The following is a 21,918-nucleotide window of genomic DNA, read 5'->3' as shown; positions in this document are numbered from 1 at the left end:
AAATGTAAGAAAGTATATAGTAAATGACAGATCTTTACAAGCATTAACATACAGAGGGATCTCGGCATGCAGGTCCACAGTTCCCTGAAAGTGGTAATATAAGTGGATAAAGTAGCCAAGATGGTATGTGGCTAGTTGCCTTCGGTCAGGGCATAGAGTTCAGTTTAAAAATTGGCACGTCATGTTACAGCTGTGTAGAACTTCAGTTAGGCAATATTTGGAATATTGTGTACAGTTCTAGTCATCACACAACCCCAGGATATGGAGGCTTTGGAAGGGTACAGAAAAGGTTTACCAGTATGTTTCCTAGTGTGGAGGGTATTAGTTATGAGGAGAGATTAGACAAACTTGGTTCATTTCTACTTGAATGTCTGAAGCTGAGAAGCAATCTGACTGAAGTTTACAAAATTATGGGAGATATGGATAGATGGAGTCTTTTTCTCAGGGTAGAAGTATTATTTACTGGGGGACATAGGTTTAAGGTAAAAGGAGAAAAGTTTAAAGGAGATATGAGAGGCAAGTATTTTAACAGAAGTTGGTAAGTGCTTGGAATGCACGGTGTCAGAAAGCTTGTCCCTTTTTTCTTTGAAAAGTTGTTCCTTGGCTTAAGGAGATTCTGTTCTTGATTTTTTTTCAGAGGGGTAATAAACCTAGCTGGGTTCCAATCAGTCTGGTTTGGTACAGAGGTCAAAAGGTTTTTGAGAGGCCTTTTGTTTATATCTAAACAGATGAAACTTCAGGCCAAAGTGGTCATGTTTTAGAAGTGACCTATACAAAGAAAGTGAGTGGTCAGCTCTCTAGTGAGCTGAATGAGCAGTTTACATTCAGTCTTGAATTGGTTGGAAGTTCAGCAGGGAGCTGGTGAGGAAACTCTCTCTCTTTCTGCCCTTCAACTTCAACCTCTAAGCATGTGTTCCATTTATTCTGGTTTTTAAAGGGAGTTTGCTTATTGGGACCGTTGTGTATATTAGGAAGAGCATAATTAATTCTATTTTGGATAGATTTGAGTTCTGTAGGGGTTGTTTATTCTGCTCTTTGTGGTTCATTGTTTAATTTTGTGAATACATTTTTGTCTGTTTTAAAATCTAGTAGTCATCCGAGCTAACTTAATCTGGGTAATTTTCACTACACTTATTGAAACAAATTGCAAAGTTATAGTCTGAGCTGCCTGCTAAGAATGTTTTGAGTGGTCTGGCATAGTCCATAACAACTGTCAAAGGAGGTACAATAGCAGATACAATAGCAACATTTGGATCATGGGAATCTTTTTTGGGGTAGAAGTGACCTGTACAAGAAGGACGGATTGCAACTAAATTGGAAGGGGACTAATATACTGGCAGGGAGATTTGCTGGAGCCGCTAGGGCGGATTTAAACTAGTAAGGTGGGACCCAGGGAGATAGTGAGGAAAGAGATCAATCTGAGACTGATACAGTTGAGAACAGAAGTGAGTCAGTCAGGGCAGGCAGGGACAAGGTGGGACTAATAAATTAAACTGCATTCATTTCAATGCAAGTGGCCTAACAGGGAAGGCAGATGAACTCAGGGCATGTTAGGAACATGGGACTGGGATATCATAGCAATTACAGAAATGTGGCTCAGGGACGGGCAGGACTGGCAGCTTAATGTTCCAGGATACAAATGCTACAGGAGGGTTAGAAAGGGAGGCAAGAGAGGAGGGGGAGTGGTGTTTTTGGTAAGGGATAGCATTACAGTTGTGCTGAGGGAGGATATTCCTGGAAATACATCCAGGGAAGTTATTTGGGTGGAACTGAGAAATAAGAAAGGGATGATAACCTTATTTGCTTGTATTATAGACCTCCCAATAGGCAGGGGGAAATGGATAAACAAATTTGTAAGGAGATCTCAGCTATCTGTAAGAATAATAGGGTGATTATGGTAGGGGATTTTAACTTTCCAAATATAGACTGGGACAGCCATAGTGTTAAGGGTTTAGATGGAGAGGAATTTGTTAAGTGCGTACAAGACAATTTTCTGATTCAGTATGTGGATATACCTACTAGAGAAGGTGCAAAACTTGACCTACTCTTGGGAAATAAGGCAGGGCAGGTGACTGAAGTGTCAGTGGGAGAGCACTTTGGGGCCAGCGACCATAGTTCTATTAGATTTAAAATAGTGATGGAAAAGGATGGACCAGATCTAAAAGTTGAAGTTCTAAATTGGAGAAAGGCCAATTTTGATGGTATTAGGCCAGAACTTTTGAAAGCTGATTGGGGGCAGATGTTCGCTGGTAAAGGGACGACTGGAAATGGGAAGCCTTCAGAAATGAGATAACAAGAATCCAGAGAAAGTATATTCCTGTTAGGGTGAAAGGGAAGGCTGGTAGGTATAGGGAATGCTGGATGACTAAAGAAATTGAGGGTTTGGTTAAGAAAAAGAAGGAAGCATATGTAAGGTATAGACAGGATAGATCGAGTAATCCTTAGAAGAGTATAAAGGCAGTAGGAGTATAGTTAAGAGGGAAATCAGGAGGGCAAAAAGGGACATGTGATGGCTTTGGCAAATAGAATTAAGGAGAATCCAAAGAGTTTTTACAAATATATTAAGGACAAAAGGATAACTAGGGAGAGAATACGGCCCCATAAAGATCAGCAATGCGCCCTTTGTGTGGACCCGTCGAAAATAGGGGAGATACTAAATGAGTATCTTGCATCAGTATTTACTGTGGAAAAGGATATGGAAGATATAGACTCTAGGGAAATAGATGGTAACACCTTGCAAAATGCTCAAATTATAGAGGAGGAAGTGCTGGATGTCTTGAAACACATAAAAGTGGATAAATCCCCTGGACCTGATCTGGTGTACCCGGGAATTCTGTGGGAGCTAGAGAAGTGATTGCTGGGCCTCTTGCTGAGATATTTGTATCATCGATAGTCACAGGTGAGGTGCCTGAAGACTGGACGTTGGCTAACGTGGTGCCACTGTTTAAGAAGAGTGGTAAGGACAAGCCAGGGAACTATAGACCAGTGAGCCTGATGTTGGTGGTGGGCAAGTTGTTGGAGGGAATCCTGAAGAAAAGAATGTGCATGTATTTGGAAAGGCAAAGACTGATTAGGGATAATCAACATGGCTCTGTGTGTGGGAAATCATGTCTCAAACTTGATTTGAGTTTTTTGAGGAAGTAACAAGGAGGATTGATGAGGGCAGAGTGGTAGGTGTGATCTATATGGATTTCAGTAAGGCATTCGACAGGTTTCCCCACAGGAGATTGATTAGCAAGATTAGATCTCACTGAATGCAGGGAGAACTAGCCATTTGGATACAGAACTGGCTCAAAGGTAGAAGACAGAAGGTGTTGGTGGAGGGTTGTTTTTCAGACTGGAGGCCTGTGACCAGTGGATTGGCGCAAGGATCGGTGCTGGGTTCTCAACTTTTTGTCGTTTACATAAATGATTTGGATGTGAGCATAAGAGGTACAGTTGTTAAGTTTGCAGATGACACTAAAATTGGAGGTGTAGTGGACAGCGATCTTCACCAGATGGGCCAATGAGCAGAGAAGTGGCAGATGGAGTTTAATTCAGATAAATGCGAGGTGCTGCATTTTGGGAAAGCAAATCTTAGGTGGACTTATACACTTAATGGTAAGGTCTTAGGAAGTGTTGCTGAACAAAGAGACCTTGGAGTGCAGGTTCCTAGCTCCTTGAAAGTGGAGTCGCAGGTAGATAGGATAGTGAAGAAGGTGTTTGGTATGCTTTCCTTTATTAGTCAGAGTATTGAGTACAGGAGTTGGGAGGTCATGTTGCGGCTGTACAGGACATTGGTTAGGCCACTGTTGGAATATTGCATGCAGTTCTGGTCTCCTTCCAATTGGAAAGGTGTTGTGAAACTTGGAAGGGTTCAGAAAAGGTTTACAATGATATTGCCATGGTTGGAGGATTGAGCTGTAGGGAGAGGCTGAACAGGCTGGGACTGTTTTCCCTGGAGCGTCGGAGGCTGAGGGGTGACCTTATAGATGTTTACAAAATTATGAGGGGCATGGATAGGGTAAATAGACAAAGTCTTTTCCCTGGGGTCAGGGAGTCCAGAACTAGTGGGCATAGGTTTAGGCTGAGAGGAGAAAGATGTAAAAGAGACCTAAGGGGCAACGTTTTCACGCAGAGAGTGGTATGTGTGTAGAATGAACTGCCAGAGGAAGTGTTGTAGGCTGGTACAATTGCAACATTTAAGAGGCATTTGGATGGATATATGAATAGGAGGGTTTGGAGGGATATGGGCCGGGTGCTGGCAGGTGGGACTAGATTGGGTTGGGATATCTGGTCGGCATGGATGGGTTGGACCGAAGGGTCTGTTTCCGTGTTGTACATCTCTATGACTCTATGACACTATTTAAGAGACCTCTTGATAGATATGTGAAAAGGCAGGGAAAACAGGGATAAGGACCATGCAAAGGCAAAAGGCGTTCAGTTTAGAAAAGCATCATGTGTTGGCACAGGCTTGGTGCGACAGAAGGCCAATTCCTGTGCTGTTTTCTTCTTTGTAGCCTCTCATTGCTGCTATCATTGTAATAGACCTTTGCTATGCCCTTTCAGAGGTTCTAATATTTACAGGCTTGTTGCATCGAACATTTTTTTCTTCATACAAAGGATGTGAGCATCACTATCTAGACCAGCATTCTTTGCCCAAGCTAATTGCTCTGGAGATGGTAGTAGTAGTGGTGAGATGCTGATGCTGACTTTAACTAGAAACATAGGACCAGAATTAGACCATTCATCCCCTTGACCTTATTCCAGCATTTGGTGAGATCATGGCTAATCTGTGGCCTAACTCTGTATACTTTGGTCAATATCGCTTAATTCCTTTGCATTAAAAAATCTATCTCAGATTTAAATTTAACACTGGTCCTGTATCCACTGCCTTTTATGGAAGGAAGTTCTGAACCTCAATCACCCTTTGTGTGTAGAAGTGTTTCCTAATATCTCTCCTGAACAGTCTGACCCTGATTGTCAGTTTGTGTCCCTTGGTTCTAGAATCCCAGCCAGTAGAGATACTTTATCCACCCTGTCTTTTCGTGTTAATATCTTGAAGACTTCTCTCAGACTGCTGCAGTCTTTGAGGTTTAGAGACTGTCTCTCAGACTCAAAAGAGAAGGATACCAGGATTTTGACCCGATGAAAGTGAAGGACAGTTAAACATTTATACCCTGGGCAAAAGACTCTCTCTATCCATTATATGTATGTCTCCAATAATTTTGTAAATTTAAATCAGGTAGCTCCTCAGCCTTTGAATAGCTTTGAGGGGAACTTGCAGGTTATGGTGTTCCCGACCATTTTCTTTCCTTGTCCTTCAAGGTATTAAAGGTTTCAGGTTTGGAAGGTTCTGTAGAAGAAGCTTTGAGTTACTGCAGTGCATCTTGTAGGTAATACACACTTGCCACTGAGGATTGGTGGTGAAGAAAGTGTACATTAAAGGCGATAGATCAAGTGGGTTGCTTTGTCCTGGATGGTGTCAAGCTCCTTGACTGCTATTGGAGCTGCATCCGTTGAGGCAAGTGGAAAGTAATCCATTGCAATGTGACTTGAGATGGTGGAGAGGTAATGGGAGATAGAAAGTGAGTTAGTCACTGCAGAATTCCTAGTCTCTGACTACTCTATTAGCCTCACTATCTGTATGGCTGATGCAGTCAGTTTCTGGTCAACATTCACTGCAAGATTGTTGATAATGGGAGATTCGCAGGTAATGCTAGTGGAGAGTTTACCCTGTACCCATTTCTGCTGTGAGGTGTGTGCTTTATTTGTATTTTAATATCACTTATGTTAGAGCTTGGATTCTGAACTACCTTTAATATGATGTGGGTTTGGTCTGTTTACAAAGGGATTTAACTGTAGCCACAATGATTTCTTTTAAAACACAGTATAAGAGAGACATCTTATGCAGAGAAATGAGGTTGTGTTTTCCTTGGGTAAATTTTATGTATAGATAGAGTAAAGCTTGTGCATTGAGTTTCAGGTAGAAGATTCTTGATTTCTTTTGGCTAAGGAGAAGCACCTATGGCTTAAAGAAAGCCTATTAGGGTTGGCAGTTTGTAGTCCTTGAAGTTGGATGTGTAAGACATTTCCTCCTGAAAAAGGGAGATTTTGAACTGCTAAGGAATACGTTACTTTAATTTAAGTGATTAGTTTGAGAGTTCAAATTGGAAGTGGTTGGTTAATACCCTGAAGGCATTATTTGAAGCCGTGAAAGTGTGTCATTTACTTGAAGACTCAAGGAAGGAAGAGGCTATTAGCTTCTCAAGGCTAGGAATGAAAACCAGATTTCAACTAAACCCTATAGATAAAGGAGGGAATTCTCTCAAATGTGAGTACTGCAAGGGAGGGTTTTAAGATTAATGGGATTGTAGCTCCCTGTATGTTTTGGAATTTTTAAACTTATGTTTTATATAAATAGGAGAAAGTAAGGTCTGCAGATGCTGGAGATGATAATCAAAAAGTTTCGTGCTGGAAAAGCACAGCCAGTCAAGCAGCAATCAAGGAGTAGGAGAGTCAATGTTTTGAACATAAGCTCTTCATCAGGAATGTGGGGTGTCCCAAGGATGCTGAGGGATAAATGGGAGGGGTGTGGGGCTGGGGAGGAAGGTAGCTGGGAATGCAATAGGTAGGTAAAAGTGGGGGGTAATGGTGATAGATCGGAGTGGATAGGTGGGAAGGAAGATGGACAGGTAGGACAGTTCAAGAGGGTGCTGTCGAGTGGGAGGTTGGATCTGGGATAAGATAAGGAGAGGGGAGATCAGGCAACTGGTGAAATTGACATTGATCCCAAGTCGTTGAAGGGTTCCAAGGTGGAAAATGAGGTGTTCTTCTCTCCAAAGAAAAAAAACTTTCCACCCTGACCTCAAATTCACCTGGACCATCTCTGACATCTCCCTCCCCTTCCTGGACCCCTCTATCTCCATTTCCGGCAACCGACTCAACACGAATGTCTAGTTTAAATCTGCTGACTCCCATGGCCAGCTGGATGACACCTCCTCACATCTCCCTCCTGTAAAAATGCTATCCCTTACTCCCAATTCCTCCGCCTCTGCTGCACCTGCTCCCAGGAGGACCAGTTCCACTCCAGAACATCCCAGATGGCCTCCTGCTTCAAGGACCACAATTTCCCCTCCCACATCAATAATGTCCTCTAGCACATCTCATCCACTTCCCACACCTCTGCCATTGAATCCCACCCCTCCAGTGGCAGCAAGAATAGAACCCCCACCCCCACACCCCCCGGTCCTCATCCTCCACCCAACAACCTCCGGAGATAACGCCTCATCCTGTGCCCTTTCCGCCACCTACAGTTAGACCCCACTACCAGAGATATATTTCCCTCTCCACCCCTTTCAGCATTCCACAGAGACCATTCTCTCCGCGACTCCCTTGTTCGGTCCATGGCCCCCACCAATCCACTCTTCGCTCCCGGCACTTTCCTTTGTCACCACAAGAGGTGAAAAGCCTGCACCCACACCTTGCCTGTCACCTTCATCAAGGCCCCAAAGGATCCTTTCACATTCGGCAGAAATTTTCCTGCACCGCCAAACACCTTGTCTACTGTGTCCATTGCTCTCGATGTTTTCTCCTGTACATTGTGGAGACAGGACGCCAACTTGCAGAATCAACCCCCGCGTCCTGTAGCCGAATACTTTAACTTTCCCTCCACTCTGACAAGGACACACGAGTCCTGGGCCGTCTCCACCACCAAATTCTATCCACCTGACACCTGGAGGAAGAACACCTCATCTTCTGGCTTGGGTCCCTCCAACCACACTGGATCAATGTCAATTTCACCAGTTTTCAGATCTCCCCTCACGCCACCTTATCCCAGATCCAACCCTTTTGAACTGTCCTACCTGTCCATCTTCCTTACCACCTATCTGCTCCACCCTCCACTCTGATCTATCACAATCACCCCCACCTTCATCTACCTATCTCATTCCCAGCCACCTTCCCCCTCCTGCCACCAACCCCCAGACCCACCCCCCTCACATTTATCTCTCAGCTCCCTTGCTCCCCCCCCAACACACACACAAACACACACACACACACACACACATATTCCTGATGATGAGCTTATGCTCAAAACGTCGACTCTCCTGCACCTCAGATGCTGGCTGTACTTTTTCAGCACTGCTCTTTTTGATACGTTGACTTGAGTTTTGCTGAGCACTGTTGACAGTCCCATCACTTTGAAGTATTAGAGTAAACTGATAGGGCAGTAATTGTCAGTGTTGGATTCATCCTGCTTGTCCAGAACATACCTGGACAAATTTTTCTGTTGTCAGGTAGATGTCAGTGTTGTAGCTAACGTGGAACAACGAACATTGGGCTAGCCGTGTAGCTAATTTTGCAGCCCAATCTTCAGTACGGTGGCTAGAGCTTTGCTTCTGCACTCTTCAACATCTTCAACTGTTTCTTCGTATCACCTGGAGTGTGTTGAATTAGAAGATTCCTACCTGTGATGCTGGGGACCTCAGGCTGAAAGACCATGCAGTGCAACTCTCTGAGGAACACCTGGTACAAATTCAACATCATTTTGTTTATTTTTATATATTATGGTGCACCTATGTATTAAAATTCAAACTAGCTTTCCCTTTTTAAAATTTTTTGTCTGCCTGCAATGTAATTGTAATGCAGCAGTGCTCCAATATTGCTTCTACAGTTATCTTACCACTAGGGTATCATTTATTTACTTGATCTTTACCTCACTTCGAATGTTTATTTCAACAAAGCTGTGCTACTGGCACTCAGTGCTGATTTTTGAAATCAGTATGACTTAAATATTACCAATTGATTGGAGTTTGTTGAAGAAGTAACATGTGCTGTTGATAAGCGGATGTACAACACTATAGATTGCCGGAAGGTATTCAACAAGTTCAGCATCAAAGGTTTTTCGGCAAATTAGGAACACATGGTATTGAGAGGAGGGTAAGATGCTAGCGTTGTTAAAGCTTGTATAAACGGATTATGATCTGATTGAAGGATGTAACAAGTGAGGTCCTGCAGGAACTGGTGCTGGGACCTCAAATTATCAGGGAAATAAAAGCATGGTAATTAAATTTGCAGGTAGGTGGGAAAGTAAATTATAACAAGAGCATGAGGTTGCAGATGGATGTACATAGATTGAGTGAGCAAAAATCAGGCAGATGGAGTGTACTGTTTTGACAAGGTAATCATTTTGGCAGAAAGAATAAACAGAAACCTAAACTGAGAGTGCCTGCAGACTTCCAAGATGCAGAGTGATCTATGTGATCTGTTGCATGAATTGCAAAAGGTTAAGTGCAGGTACAGCAAGTAATTATAGCAAGTGGATTGTTGTTCTTCACTGCCAGAGGAATTGAACATATAACTAAAGGGCATCCTTAATTTAAAGTCATTGATGAGACCACATCTTGATTACTGGAAACATTTATGGTATCTGAGTTGCCTCAGATTCTTAAGTTCAGACTATTGTTCCACTCCACCTCCCTGCCTCCCCAGCCTCCCCCCCCCCCCCCCCCCCCCCCCACACCGCCCGCCCCCCATAGAGGAATGTTACCTGTTTAGATTGTACTTTTTTCATCAAACTGCTCAGGCATATTATGACACGATGTTGGTGGCGGTGGGGCACTTGAGTCCAGTCCTTCTGGCTCAAAGGCATGAACACAGCAACCACACCATGAATCCCTTGCTATTTTGGTTATATTGCTGATAAAATCACTTATTATTCGGGTATAAGTGATGATTGTCATGATGGATTTCCATTGCTCCATAGTGTCTGTTAAATGTTGCTGAAGGCATTCGACTAGCTGCTCGCATTGTGGATACACCCTGCAATGAGATGAATACAGATGACTTCCTTGCGGTGAGCATATGTGATTTGTTATGAGTATAATAGCTAACCTGATTCAAGACATTTTTCTCTGTTCTTCCACTTGATGTTAAAAGCCAAAGCATCAGGTTTTTGACCACACTGAGTTTTTTAAGATCTATAAGTGATAATGAGCAACACACAATGGTTTTTGTTTGTAATATGCTAGTCACATATGAGATATGCTAGTCATATTTCCAGTAGCATAAATATCTTGACCTAAAGTGAATTTGCCATATATTGAACTTCAGAGTCGAGAGTGTGGTACTGCAGGTCAGGCAGCATCTGAGGAGCAGGAGAATCGATGTTTTGGGCATAAGCTTGATGAAACATCGATTCTCCTGCTCCTCGGATGCTGCCTGATCTGCTGTGCTTTTCCAGCACCCCACACTCGACTCTGATCTCCAGCATCTGCCTTCCTCACTTTCTCCATATGTTGAACTTTAGTTTTGGGTGAATTTTGCTATAATACCTTCCCTGCCTGGCCTTTCCCCACTCAGTATCCAATGCTTCAACAGAGTATGCAAGGATAACGTTTACCTGCTTGAACATCATGGTTTGCTATATCTTACAATTTTCCATTGTCATCAGGGTGGGCTACTTGGAGAAAACAAAATTCTCCACTTGATGGTTAATTTGCTGGGATCCAATTTTGTTTTTGCAGCATGTTTTTCTTTAACTTTTTAAAAATTTATCTATGGGATATGGGCTTCATTGGCTGGTCAGCATTTATTATCTATCCATAGTCATCCTTGAGAAGTAGCTGCCTCGTTGAAATGCTGCAATCTATTTACTACATTCAGAATGTAAGTATATCTACTGTAACAGTTCAAGGATGTCAGGAAAAATATGAAATGTGAAAAAACATAGGCAAAGTACCCATCTTTACCTTGCGCCTATCACAATTCCAAGATATCCTAAAGCATTTTGCTGTCAATGAATAATTTTGAAATGTCAATATTGTAATCTATGAAAAGCACCCATTTTGCATAAAGCAGTCTTCAATGAGCAACACTGAGATAACAATAGTGGTTGAGGTCTAAATTTTGGCTAGTCACTTGCTCTTCTTCAATATCATGTCTTCTTTTCTGGACGGAGCAGATTTAACCTGAAATACTTCTGTCAGGTTCGTCAGTCCTTCAGTACTGCACTGGTGTGTTAGTTTTGTTTTTGTTTTGAGTTCCTAGAATGGAGCTTGAAAGTACAATCTTTCAATTCCATAGACAAATGTCTAACATTGTGTTTCTCATAATTCTCCAAACCGGCTTATAAATTGAGTGAGATGAATACGCTTAATGGGTAAGTTCTGATCTAGCAGCATATGATTTGTGCATGCATTGAGGTTGCAACTTCAGTTAGTTGTATCTTATTGATAGAGGGTAGTACTGGATTGTAGCTATTGCAATTCCAAATAACATGTAAGTTATGAAGGGTTACTTTAAATAATTTGTAAATATTTTTCTGCTTATTACTAATCTATGAATTTCCTTTATCAACTTGTAAGTGTTAGCTGTTTTTAGAAATGTATCTGTTTGTCTTAGCTGCTAGATAGTGGCTTTTGGTTGAGTCCATCACTCGTTATTGGAGCTCTGTTGTTCTAGCCTGATGTAGAAATGCTGTGCTTCTTAGTTACAATCCGTAGCCATGACCTGTTTTAATTTTATTACAGCAATTACTGTTAATTCAATTAAGTAATCAATGTTTCAATAAAAGGAAAGTACTGTAGATACTAGAGAGCTGAAATAATAACAGGAAGTGTTGGAGAAATAGAGTTGCAAGAAAAAGTTATAATGGACTCAAATGTTAAGTCAGTGTTTCTTTCTCCATTGGCAGATGCTGAGTTTCTCCAGGACTTTTTGTGAGGAATATATAATGTTTTAAAAATGATGTTCAGTTAGGCCCTGGAGAATAAGGTGACTAACATTGATTTGACTAAAATTGTTGCAGTCACATATAGTATCTCACATACATCTTCAGCTTAAAATTATTTTTTATTTTGAATACTTTATTTACAATGTTTTCTTTTCTGCTAGGAAATTGAACTTGTTGGATCTGAGCTGGGCATTATTCCCACTGTTATCCGTGGAGAGGAACTTAATCGCAAGGGATTTGGAGGTATCTATTATGTAGTAACTGATGTTTTTAAAGACCAAAATTATATTGTTTAAATATCTTTTCTATATTCAATTTTGTACTTAAGATAAACTTTTAAATGTGTTCTATATGTTTTTCAATGATTAACCTTCCTGTTTCCAGGATTAAGTATTCTTTGCCACAAGTTTATGTAACTTGTTGTAATATTGGAATTACACCATTAGGGAATGTGAGCATAATTGTTACATCACAATACCAGTCATCCAAGGCCTTGGCTAATGATTCAGACACAAGTCTTGCCACAGCAACTGGAGAATTTAAATCCAGTTAACTAAATATATGTGGAATAAAATGCTAGTAACCAATAAAGAAGACCATTTATATGTATTTTGTAAAATCGATCAGATTCACTAAAGTGTTCTTAGGGAAGGAAATCTACAGTCCTTTCTTGACAGTAAGTCAAATCTGACCTCTAATTACAGACCCACAGTGTTGTGGTTGACTTTTAACTGCTCTCTGAAATGGCTTAGCATGCCGCTCACCGTCAAGAAGACAACTCACCACCACCTGCTTAATAGAATAAGCAATAGATGCTGACTTAGTGATACCTATGTTCTGTGATTGAATTGATTAAAAATAATGTTAGTGTGGTTAGCCGTAGTGTGTTCCAGTTTAACATTTTATTCCTCGGCTCCTTGAATACATAGTCAAACTGTGTGTTAAGTGTGAATTGAAATCTTCACTACGAAGTTCATTGTAATTGGACCCTTACAATATCTGTTTACGATCTTTTCACAAGTATTCATTTGATTTGTATTTATGTTGTTCAGGTATCTACGGAGTTGGAAAGGCTGCTGTGAGCCCACCTATTCTTGCGATACTTAGTTACACTCCAGAGGATGCTACACAAACTATAGCCTGGGTTGGCAAGGGTATTGTTTATGACACTGGTGGCCTTAGCATCAAATCAAAGGTGATATAGCTTTCCTGTTTATCTGTTCTTACCTTTGCTGATCACTCTCACACTAGACCTAATACTGTACAATGTGAACAAATTTGATCCAATGTACCAATTGCAGAACATTCAGTCTTTTATGAATTCAAAGTTAGCTATGTATGTAAGATAAAATCCAATATATTTTGTTTCCATACAATTTAGAGGAAACAAATTTGAGGCTGTGACTTGCATACCCAATACTGTAACACAGATTTATAAACTAGCCAGTATATGTGAGTTCCTTAGTGTCTGGGTTTTGATACATTTCAGTGTCAACAATTTATGTTTGGCATTATGTTTAGCAATACCAACAAAAATTCTTTACTGATTGACGACCAAAAATACTGTAAAATGTGCAAGTGTGCATATTTGAACATGGTTAAATGCCATAGTTTACCAATTTTAATCTAATGAAAAATTAACAACAGTCCTGCTGAAACAGTGAGTGCGTCAAGTTATGACTATTCAGGTTGATGACTTTTAATCTGAATTTTTTAAGGTTGTATTCAAAAAAGTGATGAGCACCAATATAGTTAAATTGCACAATATAATTAGTACAGTGAAGAACTTACTAACCACAGAAGATTAAAAAATAATCTTTACATTATAAATTTGCAATATATTTTATGTCTTTGTAATTATTTTACTGGATTATACTTCTATAAGCATGCGAGTTGAATTGATATATTTTTGTAGACCTGTATGCCAGGTATGAAGAGGGATTGTGGAGGTGCTGCTGCTGTCCTAGGAGCCTTCAGAGCAGCCGTGAAACAGGTGAGTAGTTCCTTTCTGTTTCTGGTGGTAAGGGATGCAGAAGTTTTGCTGAGTGAGGAATTTTCTAATTTTTTGAGTCATGAAGAGCATGTTTCAGAGATTCTTGAGATTTGAAGAAGTGTCACTGTCCTCCAGGCATTAACTCTACTTCCTCTCCAGACATGCTGCCAGACCTGCTGAGTTTTTCCATCAATTTCTGATTTTGTTTCAGATCTTCAGCATCTGCAGTTCTTTCTTTCAGAAGATCTTTCTACTTCCTTGCCCTCCTTTCCTAAAGCTGACTGTTGCAGAATACATTGTCATTAGCTGTGGGCAAATATCTATTTCAGTGGTTTAAGACAACATGCCATACTTCATATTTGATCATGGTGCCACCTACACATGTCTTCAACTCTTTGTTGCACTCCACTCCAAAAGAAATTTTAGGCTAATTTATCAAAAAATATTTCAAGAAATCCCTCTTTAAATCTGAAAACGAACAAACAATTAAGTTCCAGGTGATTATATCACTAGTGCCAGTTAATCCAGCTGATGTGGATATTATTCAGTTTGTAAGAGGCAAAAGAATTGCACAGTGTCCACGTTCACTACATGTATGGCATCCAATTAGGAACAGAGGACTTGGAAACATTTGGGCCCTTCAATGCTTCAAGCCTACTTTGCCATTCAGGCTCATTGCTGATCCAGCACTGGTCTCAGCTGCAATTTTCTGTTTGCCTCCCATGACCTTTCAATCCCTTATCTATTGAAAGTACATCTAAATCACTTAAAATAAATCCATGACCCTGCATTGCTTTCTGACTGTAGAATCCCACTTAATCATGACCCTCTAAGAAAATTTGACCTTGATCAGTTCGAGGAGTGGCAGATGGAGTTTAACTTAGATAAATGTGCCATGTTGCATTTTGGTACGGCAGGACGTGTACAGTTAATGATAGGGCTCTGGGAAGTGTTGCCGACCAAAGAAATCGAGGGGTACACGTGCATGGTTCCTTAAAAGTGGAGTCAGGTAGACAGAGTGGTGAAGAAGGTGTTTGGCATGCTTGACTTCATTAGTCAGTGCATTGAGTATAGAATTGGGAAATCGTTGGCGTTGTACCGGACATTGATGAGGCAACTTTTAGCTTACTGCATTCAATTCTGGTCTCCATGTTATAGGAAAAATGTTAAACTTGAAAGAGTGCAGAAAAGATTTACAAGGATGCTGCTAGAATTGGAGGGTTTGAGATATAGGGAGAGGCTGAATAGGCTGAGGGCTTTTCCCTTGGAGGGTTGGTGGCTGAGGTTTGTAGATGTTTAGAAAATTAGATTAGATTAGATTAGATTACTTAGATTAGATTACTTACAGTGTGGAAACAGGCCCTTCGGCCCAACAAGTCCACACCGCCCCGCCGAAGCGTAACCCACCCATACATCTACATTTACCCCTTACCTAACACTATGGGCAATTTAGCATGGCCAATTCACCTGGCCTGCACATCTTTGGACTGTGGGAGGAAACCGGAGCACCCGGAGGAAACCCACGCAGACACGGGGAGAACGTGCAAACTCCACACAGTCAGTCGCCTGAGGCGGGAATTGAACCCGGGTCTCAGGCGCTGCGAGGCAGCAGTGCTAACCACTGTGCCACCGTGCCGCCCATAAAATCTTGCTGGGACGTGGATAGGGTGAATAACCAAGGGCTTTTTCCCAGGGTGGGGAGTCTAAGACCAGTCACATAGGTTTAAGCTGAAAAGGGAAAGACTTAAAAGGGACTGAGGAGCAGCTTTTTCTCACAGATAGTAGTGAGTGCATAGAATGAGCTGCCACAGGAGGTGGTGGTACTGTGGCATCAGGATGAAAAAGGAGGGCTTAGTGGGATATGGGCTAACAGCTGGCAAATGAGGCTAGATTGATTTAGGATGTATGGTCAGTGCAGGCAAGTTGGACCCAAGTGTTTATTTCTGTGCTGTATAATCTCTGACTGTATAAAATTCTTCTCTCCACCTTAAAACGGAGTTCCCTTATTCCTAAACTTTGCCTCGCTCTAGTTTCCCACATAAGGAACCATCATCTGGGTATCTACTCTATTGAGTCCGTTCAAGATGGCATATGTTACTGTAAGATCATAGAGCCTTATAGTGCAAGTCACCTTCCATTCTTCATGGGCGAACTCCCACTGGCAAATGCCCAATCTATTCAGCCTTTCTTCAAATGGTAAGCCCTTCATCCCAGGAATGAATAATGTGGGCCTTATCAGAACTGTCTCTGGTGCAATTATATCTTGTATAAATAAGGTGAACAAAACTGTACACAGTCCTCCAGACATGACCTTACAAAGGCTCTGTACTGCTGCAGAGAGACTTCTCTACTTTTATCTTCTATTCCTCTTCGACTAAATGCCCAGCATTCAATTTGCTGTAGTCTGATTTAGGAAAATATGATCACTTTTTGGCAGGAAGCTTGAAGAAGCAGAGTAATTTTTAATGGAGAATGACTGTGAATTCTGAGTTGTGGAGGGGTTTCTGTGTTATAATACATGACTGTCAAAATGTTAGTATACAGGTATAATGCATAATCAAGAACACTGATGGTATTCTATTCTTTATCACAAGAGGAATTGAACATTAAAGTAAAGAATGGTATGTTTCATTTATTGAGAACATTGCTGAGATCACATCTCATACTGTGTCCAGTTTTGGTCGTCTCATTTAAGGAAGGATGTAATGCAATAGAGATGGTTCAGAGGAGGTTTACTTAATTGACGTGGGTGGATTGTCTTATGAGGGGAGGTTGGACAGACTGAGCTTGTTTCCTCAGGAGTTTAGAAGTGTGAGAGGTGAGCTGTTTGAAGCGTGTACGATTCTGAATGGTATTGACAGGGTGGATGTGGAAAGGATATTTCCTCTTCTGGGTGAGCCCAGCCAGTGTTCTAAAATTAATGATTACCACTTTAAGGCAACGCAGAGAATTTGTTTCTCTCTTGGGGTTGTGTAGCGTTGACTTTTCCACTCAGAAGGCAGTGGAAGTGCTTTTTTTAAGACAGAGATCTTATTAAGCGAAGGAATCAAAGGTTATCAGGGATAGATGGGAATGTAGAACTCCCGTAAGCAAACAGATCAGCTGTTGTTTTGTTGAATGGTGGAACAGGCTCAGTGGGCCAATTGAGTGACTACTACTCCTGTTCCATAGGTTTATACATACCCCCACTTCTTATCTTTAAACTCAGTGTGAGACTCTATCATGATATGATTGTTGTAAACTGGCATTTCCTTCACATGAAGTTATTGACTAATCCTGTTTTATTGCACAAAACCAGGTCCAGAACAGCTCTCTGTTAGCTTCAGAAACTGTTCTAAACTCATTTTGCAGATTACCTTTGCTAATCTGATTTGTCCAATTGAGATGTGAATTTAAGTTGACCATTGTTATTGCATTACCATGAATCTTACTGTGTGTTCCAACTTGCACTAGAACTATTGCTAAGGTGCCTATAAACTTTTTCCACAAATGTTTTTGCTATTTCTAATCATGCCCCAAACTGATTCTACGTTGATCTTTCAAACAAAAGTCATCTTTTGTTACTGTATTAATAACATCCTTAATTAATTGATCTTTCCTTAGCTTCCTGAGTTGAAGTTTCAAATATCCTTCAATATCTAGGGCATAGCCTTGATTGCCTTCAGCTGTGTCTTTGTAATAGCTATCCAGTCATTTTAATGTTTGGCAACTGAAATGAAGGAGGAGAATGTGTAGTACAGAATCAATATGCCTTTACTGTTCTAAAGACCTCAATAATAGCTTCATGAAGTCTGCATTTCCCCCAGAATAAATACTGCTGCTTAAATTGGATATCAATCAAGTGACCCTGCTCTGGAGTTACTTCAGGAGCTGTATTCCCTGTTTCGGGGGAGCATCGTGGCAACGGTATTTGCCCTAGTCAGACTGTACATCAAATTATAGATTCCTTACAGTGTAGATAGAAGCCATTTGGTCCATTGAGTCTGCACTGACCCTCCAAAGAACATTCTACCCAGATTCATGTTCCCACCCTATTTCTGTAACCCTGTATTTACAAAGACTAATCCACCTAATCTGCATATCCCTAGACATTACAGTGCAATTTAACATGGCAAATTCACCTAACCTGCACATCTTTTGGACTGTGGGAGGAAACCGGATCACCTGGCGGAATGTGCAGACTCCACACAGTTATTGAAGGCTCGAATCAAACCTGGGTTCCTGGCACTGTGAGCAGTGCTAACCACTGTGCCACCATGCCCTCCATTGCTTGGCTGGATACATCTATTCTGAATCCCAACATTGTTTCAGAACTGGAAGATTCTATAACTTGTTTACTTTGAGCAAAGGATACTAGTATATAGTGTCTTAATTGATCATTTACACATGAGCAGTCTGTTTAAGCTGGTGCCCGCTGAGGCTGCTCAGAGTGATCTTCTCTTTCTACAGCAATGTGATGGGAAAAGTTAACTATTGTGGTGTAACATTAGAACCTTTTGAGATCTGAAGTGAGGACAGACAGGGTTCTGGCACCAACATTTTTTGACATATTCTGTTTGCTGCTGTTGCAAGCCTGCGGTTCCCTTACTTATCAGAGCTGAAGAAAGTGAGGACTGCAGATGCTGGAGATCAGAGCTGAAAGATGTGTTGCTGAAAAAGTGCAGCAGGTCAGGCAGCATCCAAGGAGCAGGAGAATCGACGTTTCGGGCATCAGCCCTTCTTCAGGATTCCTGAAGAAGTGCTCATGCCCGAAACGTCGATTCTCCTGCTCCTTGGATGCTGCCTGACCTGCTGCACTTTTCCAGCAACACGTTTTTCATATCAGAGCTGAAGGAAAAATGTTTAGTTTCACAAAAGCTACATTTGGTATGTCCAAGCTGAGTAAGAAACTGAAATACCTCTGTTTGTAAAATAAAACCCAGAGCTTCCAGTTGCCTGAAACTTCAGCACACCACAGTATTCCCATGCCAGGCCTGCTGTAGTGAGCCTCATCTCAAGCTTGAAGGACAGTGCCTCATTTTCTGCTTGGGGGCCCTACAAACCTCTGGGACTCGATATCGAGTTGAGTAACTTTAGAGCCTTATTCCATCCTTGTGTTTTTTTTACCCAAACCCACACCCAGTCCTGTTATGATATGTGATGCTTTTAGCACAGCCAAATCATTTTCACCCACTCTGAGGCCTGATATCTAATTATATGGTTTCCTTTCAGCACAGGTTACCCATTCTGTGCTACCCTCAGCTCTCATTATAAACTACTTAGCTTCTATTACTGAGAATATTTTACTGTGAGTCTACCAAGCTTCTATCCTGAGTGCACTCCTCCTCTACAGTGCTGAGACATGATAAACATATGTTAGGGAGAAAAGGCTGAACAGTTTCCACCTTCATATTCTCAGACATATCCTGGTGATCTCTTGGCAGGGTGGGGTCATCACCTGAGGGACTGAGTGTTCTGTTTCCTTCAATGAACATTCCTTGCCAAGCCAGTTCTAGGTGAATGGCAGCTTAATACCCAAAGACCTTCTGTACAATGAGAAATCCAGGAAGTCGTAACCTGTGAATTCAATATCCACTATAAGGACACCTGAAAGTGAGATATGCAAATAGAAACATTAACACAGACAGCTGCAGAACAGTTGCTGATGGACGTGTCATTTTTCAGGCTGACTGTTGGAGGGGCATTGTAAAATGTGTGATGAAATGGAAAACACAGCTGGTTGAGAAGGGTGGGGGCACAGAAAATGGAGATCAGTGAATAATACAACTTCATAGTCAATTGTCTCCTTCTGTAAAACAAATGACAGACTACCATGCCAAAGTGGTACTCTGGGCCACACTAAATTTAGTTGAAGAGTTAATCACCAAGGCACAATAATCTTACGGGATGGAAGACTGCCAGAGAAACCATGCTGTGAGTGGAGCAAAATTAATTTGAAAATTGTCGATGGCAGCTAATGCAATGTCTTACATTAAGTAGGAATTATACTTCTAATTGTCCTAGATGTACACCTTATAAGTAGAAACTATACTTCAAATTATACTTCTAATTGTCCTCAATATACACCTTATTCATTCTTGTAACAACCTCCTGATACTGGATCTTCCAAGTTTTATGTACAGTAATACCTACTCTAAAGTGACCTTGAATAGTGAATGCATGCTTATAACTGTGTTGACCACTTGTATCTTATTGTATCTGCCCTGTCTTGAAAGACATTTGCCACGGCGAATGTGGCTGGATCCACGCCTCAGACTGTTTATTTTGTCTGAGGGTTTATCATTTTTTTCCCTCTATTATTTCATAAGTTGAGTGCACTAGCATTTGTTGCTCATCCCAAATTGTCCTTGAATGAAATGTCTTGCTGAACTATTACAGAAACTTTATGAATACAAAGATCCGGTATATTTCATTGTAATGTAATTTCCTTCTGAATTCTTTTTCACAGGATGCTGCAGTAAAATTGCATTTGTTTTTCTATTGGCCTTTATTCATTTGAGCTACTATTTTTAATATCTAATTCACCAAGGTTGCTGGCTCCTCAATATTTTATTCGAATGTTACAATTTAAGGCTATTCCCATAATCTATCTTTCAAAATATAGCACTTCACAATTTTTCCACGTTCTACTTTCACTATGTTTGCAGTTTTTCACCAACATCTTGTACATTCACCTCAATTCATATGATATTAATTTCACAAGAATATGGTTAATTCTGTATTGCACACAATGAGAAGATTACATGACGGTTACTTACTGAGTTTGACTTGATATATTTACAACAATAACATTGTTGATTTTTAAACTGCATGATGTATTTATAACTAGTTTCTAGTTTAAAATGCCATTGTTAAGAACCTTGTTATCCTTAAGGAATTTCATTTCTCTTAATCAGGGTTTTAAAGAGAATTTGCATGCATTGTTCTGCCTGGCAGAGAATGCAGTTGGAGCTAATGCTACAAGACCAGATGATATTCACCAACTGTACTCTGGAAAGTGAGTTAATGGATTGACGTGCTGAATGTGTCCCTAATGCCTCCTAACTTTGTTCCAATAAAAGAACAAGAACACAAGAATTAGAAGCAGAACAAACATGGTTTATTTATGAATACCTTGGTGTGCATTTACTGCATTCACTCTAAATTCCAGTCAGAATGCAACATTTAAAAAAAATTAAGATCATTCTTGCCATTACCTTTTACCTAACATACAAAAAGTTATGAGTGGGACAGTGTTATTTCTGTAGAAGAAACTTGAAACAAACTCAAATACTGCTTGATAATATTTTGACTGGATGCTTCGTCTTGAATATTTGCTGTTTAATACCATGCTTTCTGTAAATCATAAGTACATAATCTTACACAAATTTGCAGATAACTTCTATCACAGCATGATGTGCATGAAGAAAGTGAAATGAAGTATTGAGTCAACAATATAATAATAATAAACAATAACAGTTTTGATCTTCTGCTTACAAAACTTTATTTTACTCAATAGAACAGTTGAAATTAATAACACAGATGCAGAGGGCCGCCTGGTTTTGGCTGATGGCGTGTCATATGCTTGTAAAGATCTTAAAGCAGATATCATCTTGGATATTGCTACTTTAACTGGAGCTCAGGTAGGTAACCATTCCAATAAATTTTGATTGAACTCTTAATTTTCACAGACACCTGAGATTACCTTGCGTTGGCATGTACAAATTGGTCTTTTAACTGGAAGTTACACTTATTGTGAGGTAGCGACATTCAAAAATAAAGAAGTAGTATTATTAAATCGGAGAGGGGTCAGAAACGATTTACCAGGATGTTGGCAGGGATCGAGGGTTCGAGGGTTTGAGTTACAAAGAAAGGCTGGATAGACTGGGATTTTATTCATTGCAGCGGAGGAGGTTGAGGGGTGATCTTTATAGAAATCTATAAAAGCATGAGGGGTATAGATAAAGTGAGTAGCAAGGGTCTTTTCCCCTAGAGTGGGGGAGTTCAAAACTAGAGGGTGTTTTTTAAGATGAGAGGAGAAAGATTCAAAAAGGACATGAGAGGCAACTGTTATACACGTATAGTAGTTCGTATGTGGAATGAACTACCAGAGGAAATGGTGCATGCAGATACAGTTACAACACTTAAAAGACATTTGTATATGAATAGGAAAAGTTTGGAGGGATATGGGCCAAACACAGGCAGATGGGACTAGTTTGATTTGGGAACATGG

At 40.7% G+C, this 21,918-nt stretch overlaps 1 protein-coding gene across 4 annotated transcripts in view; it reads left to right on the top strand.

Annotated features, from left to right (window-relative positions):
- LOC140476915 (probable aminopeptidase NPEPL1) overlaps positions 1–21,918 on the top strand; it is a 76,506-nt gene that overhangs the window by 12,116 nt on the left and 42,472 nt on the right. For all 4 annotated transcript variants that reach the window (XM_072569842.1, XM_072569841.1, XM_072569840.1 and 1 more), the window contains exons 4-9: positions 9,746–9,835; positions 11,875–11,956; positions 12,766–12,908; positions 13,629–13,706; positions 20,603–20,703; positions 21,205–21,328. In XM_072569842.1, coding sequence (XP_072425943.1) covers positions 9,746–9,835; positions 11,875–11,956; positions 12,766–12,908; positions 13,629–13,706; positions 20,603–20,703; positions 21,205–21,328 — 618 coding nt within the window. The remainder of the gene's footprint in view (positions 1–9,745; positions 9,836–11,874; positions 11,957–12,765; positions 12,909–13,628; positions 13,707–20,602; positions 20,704–21,204; positions 21,329–21,918) is intronic.

Source organism: Chiloscyllium punctatum, chromosome 5, assembly GCF_047496795.1.
Source record: "Chiloscyllium punctatum isolate Juve2018m chromosome 5, sChiPun1.3, whole genome shotgun sequence".
In the NCBI taxonomy this organism is placed as follows: Eukaryota; Metazoa; Chordata; class Chondrichthyes; order Orectolobiformes; family Hemiscylliidae; genus Chiloscyllium; species Chiloscyllium punctatum.
The sequence above is the reverse complement of the archived record's forward strand: the minus strand, read 5'-3'. Positions and strand labels throughout refer to the sequence as shown.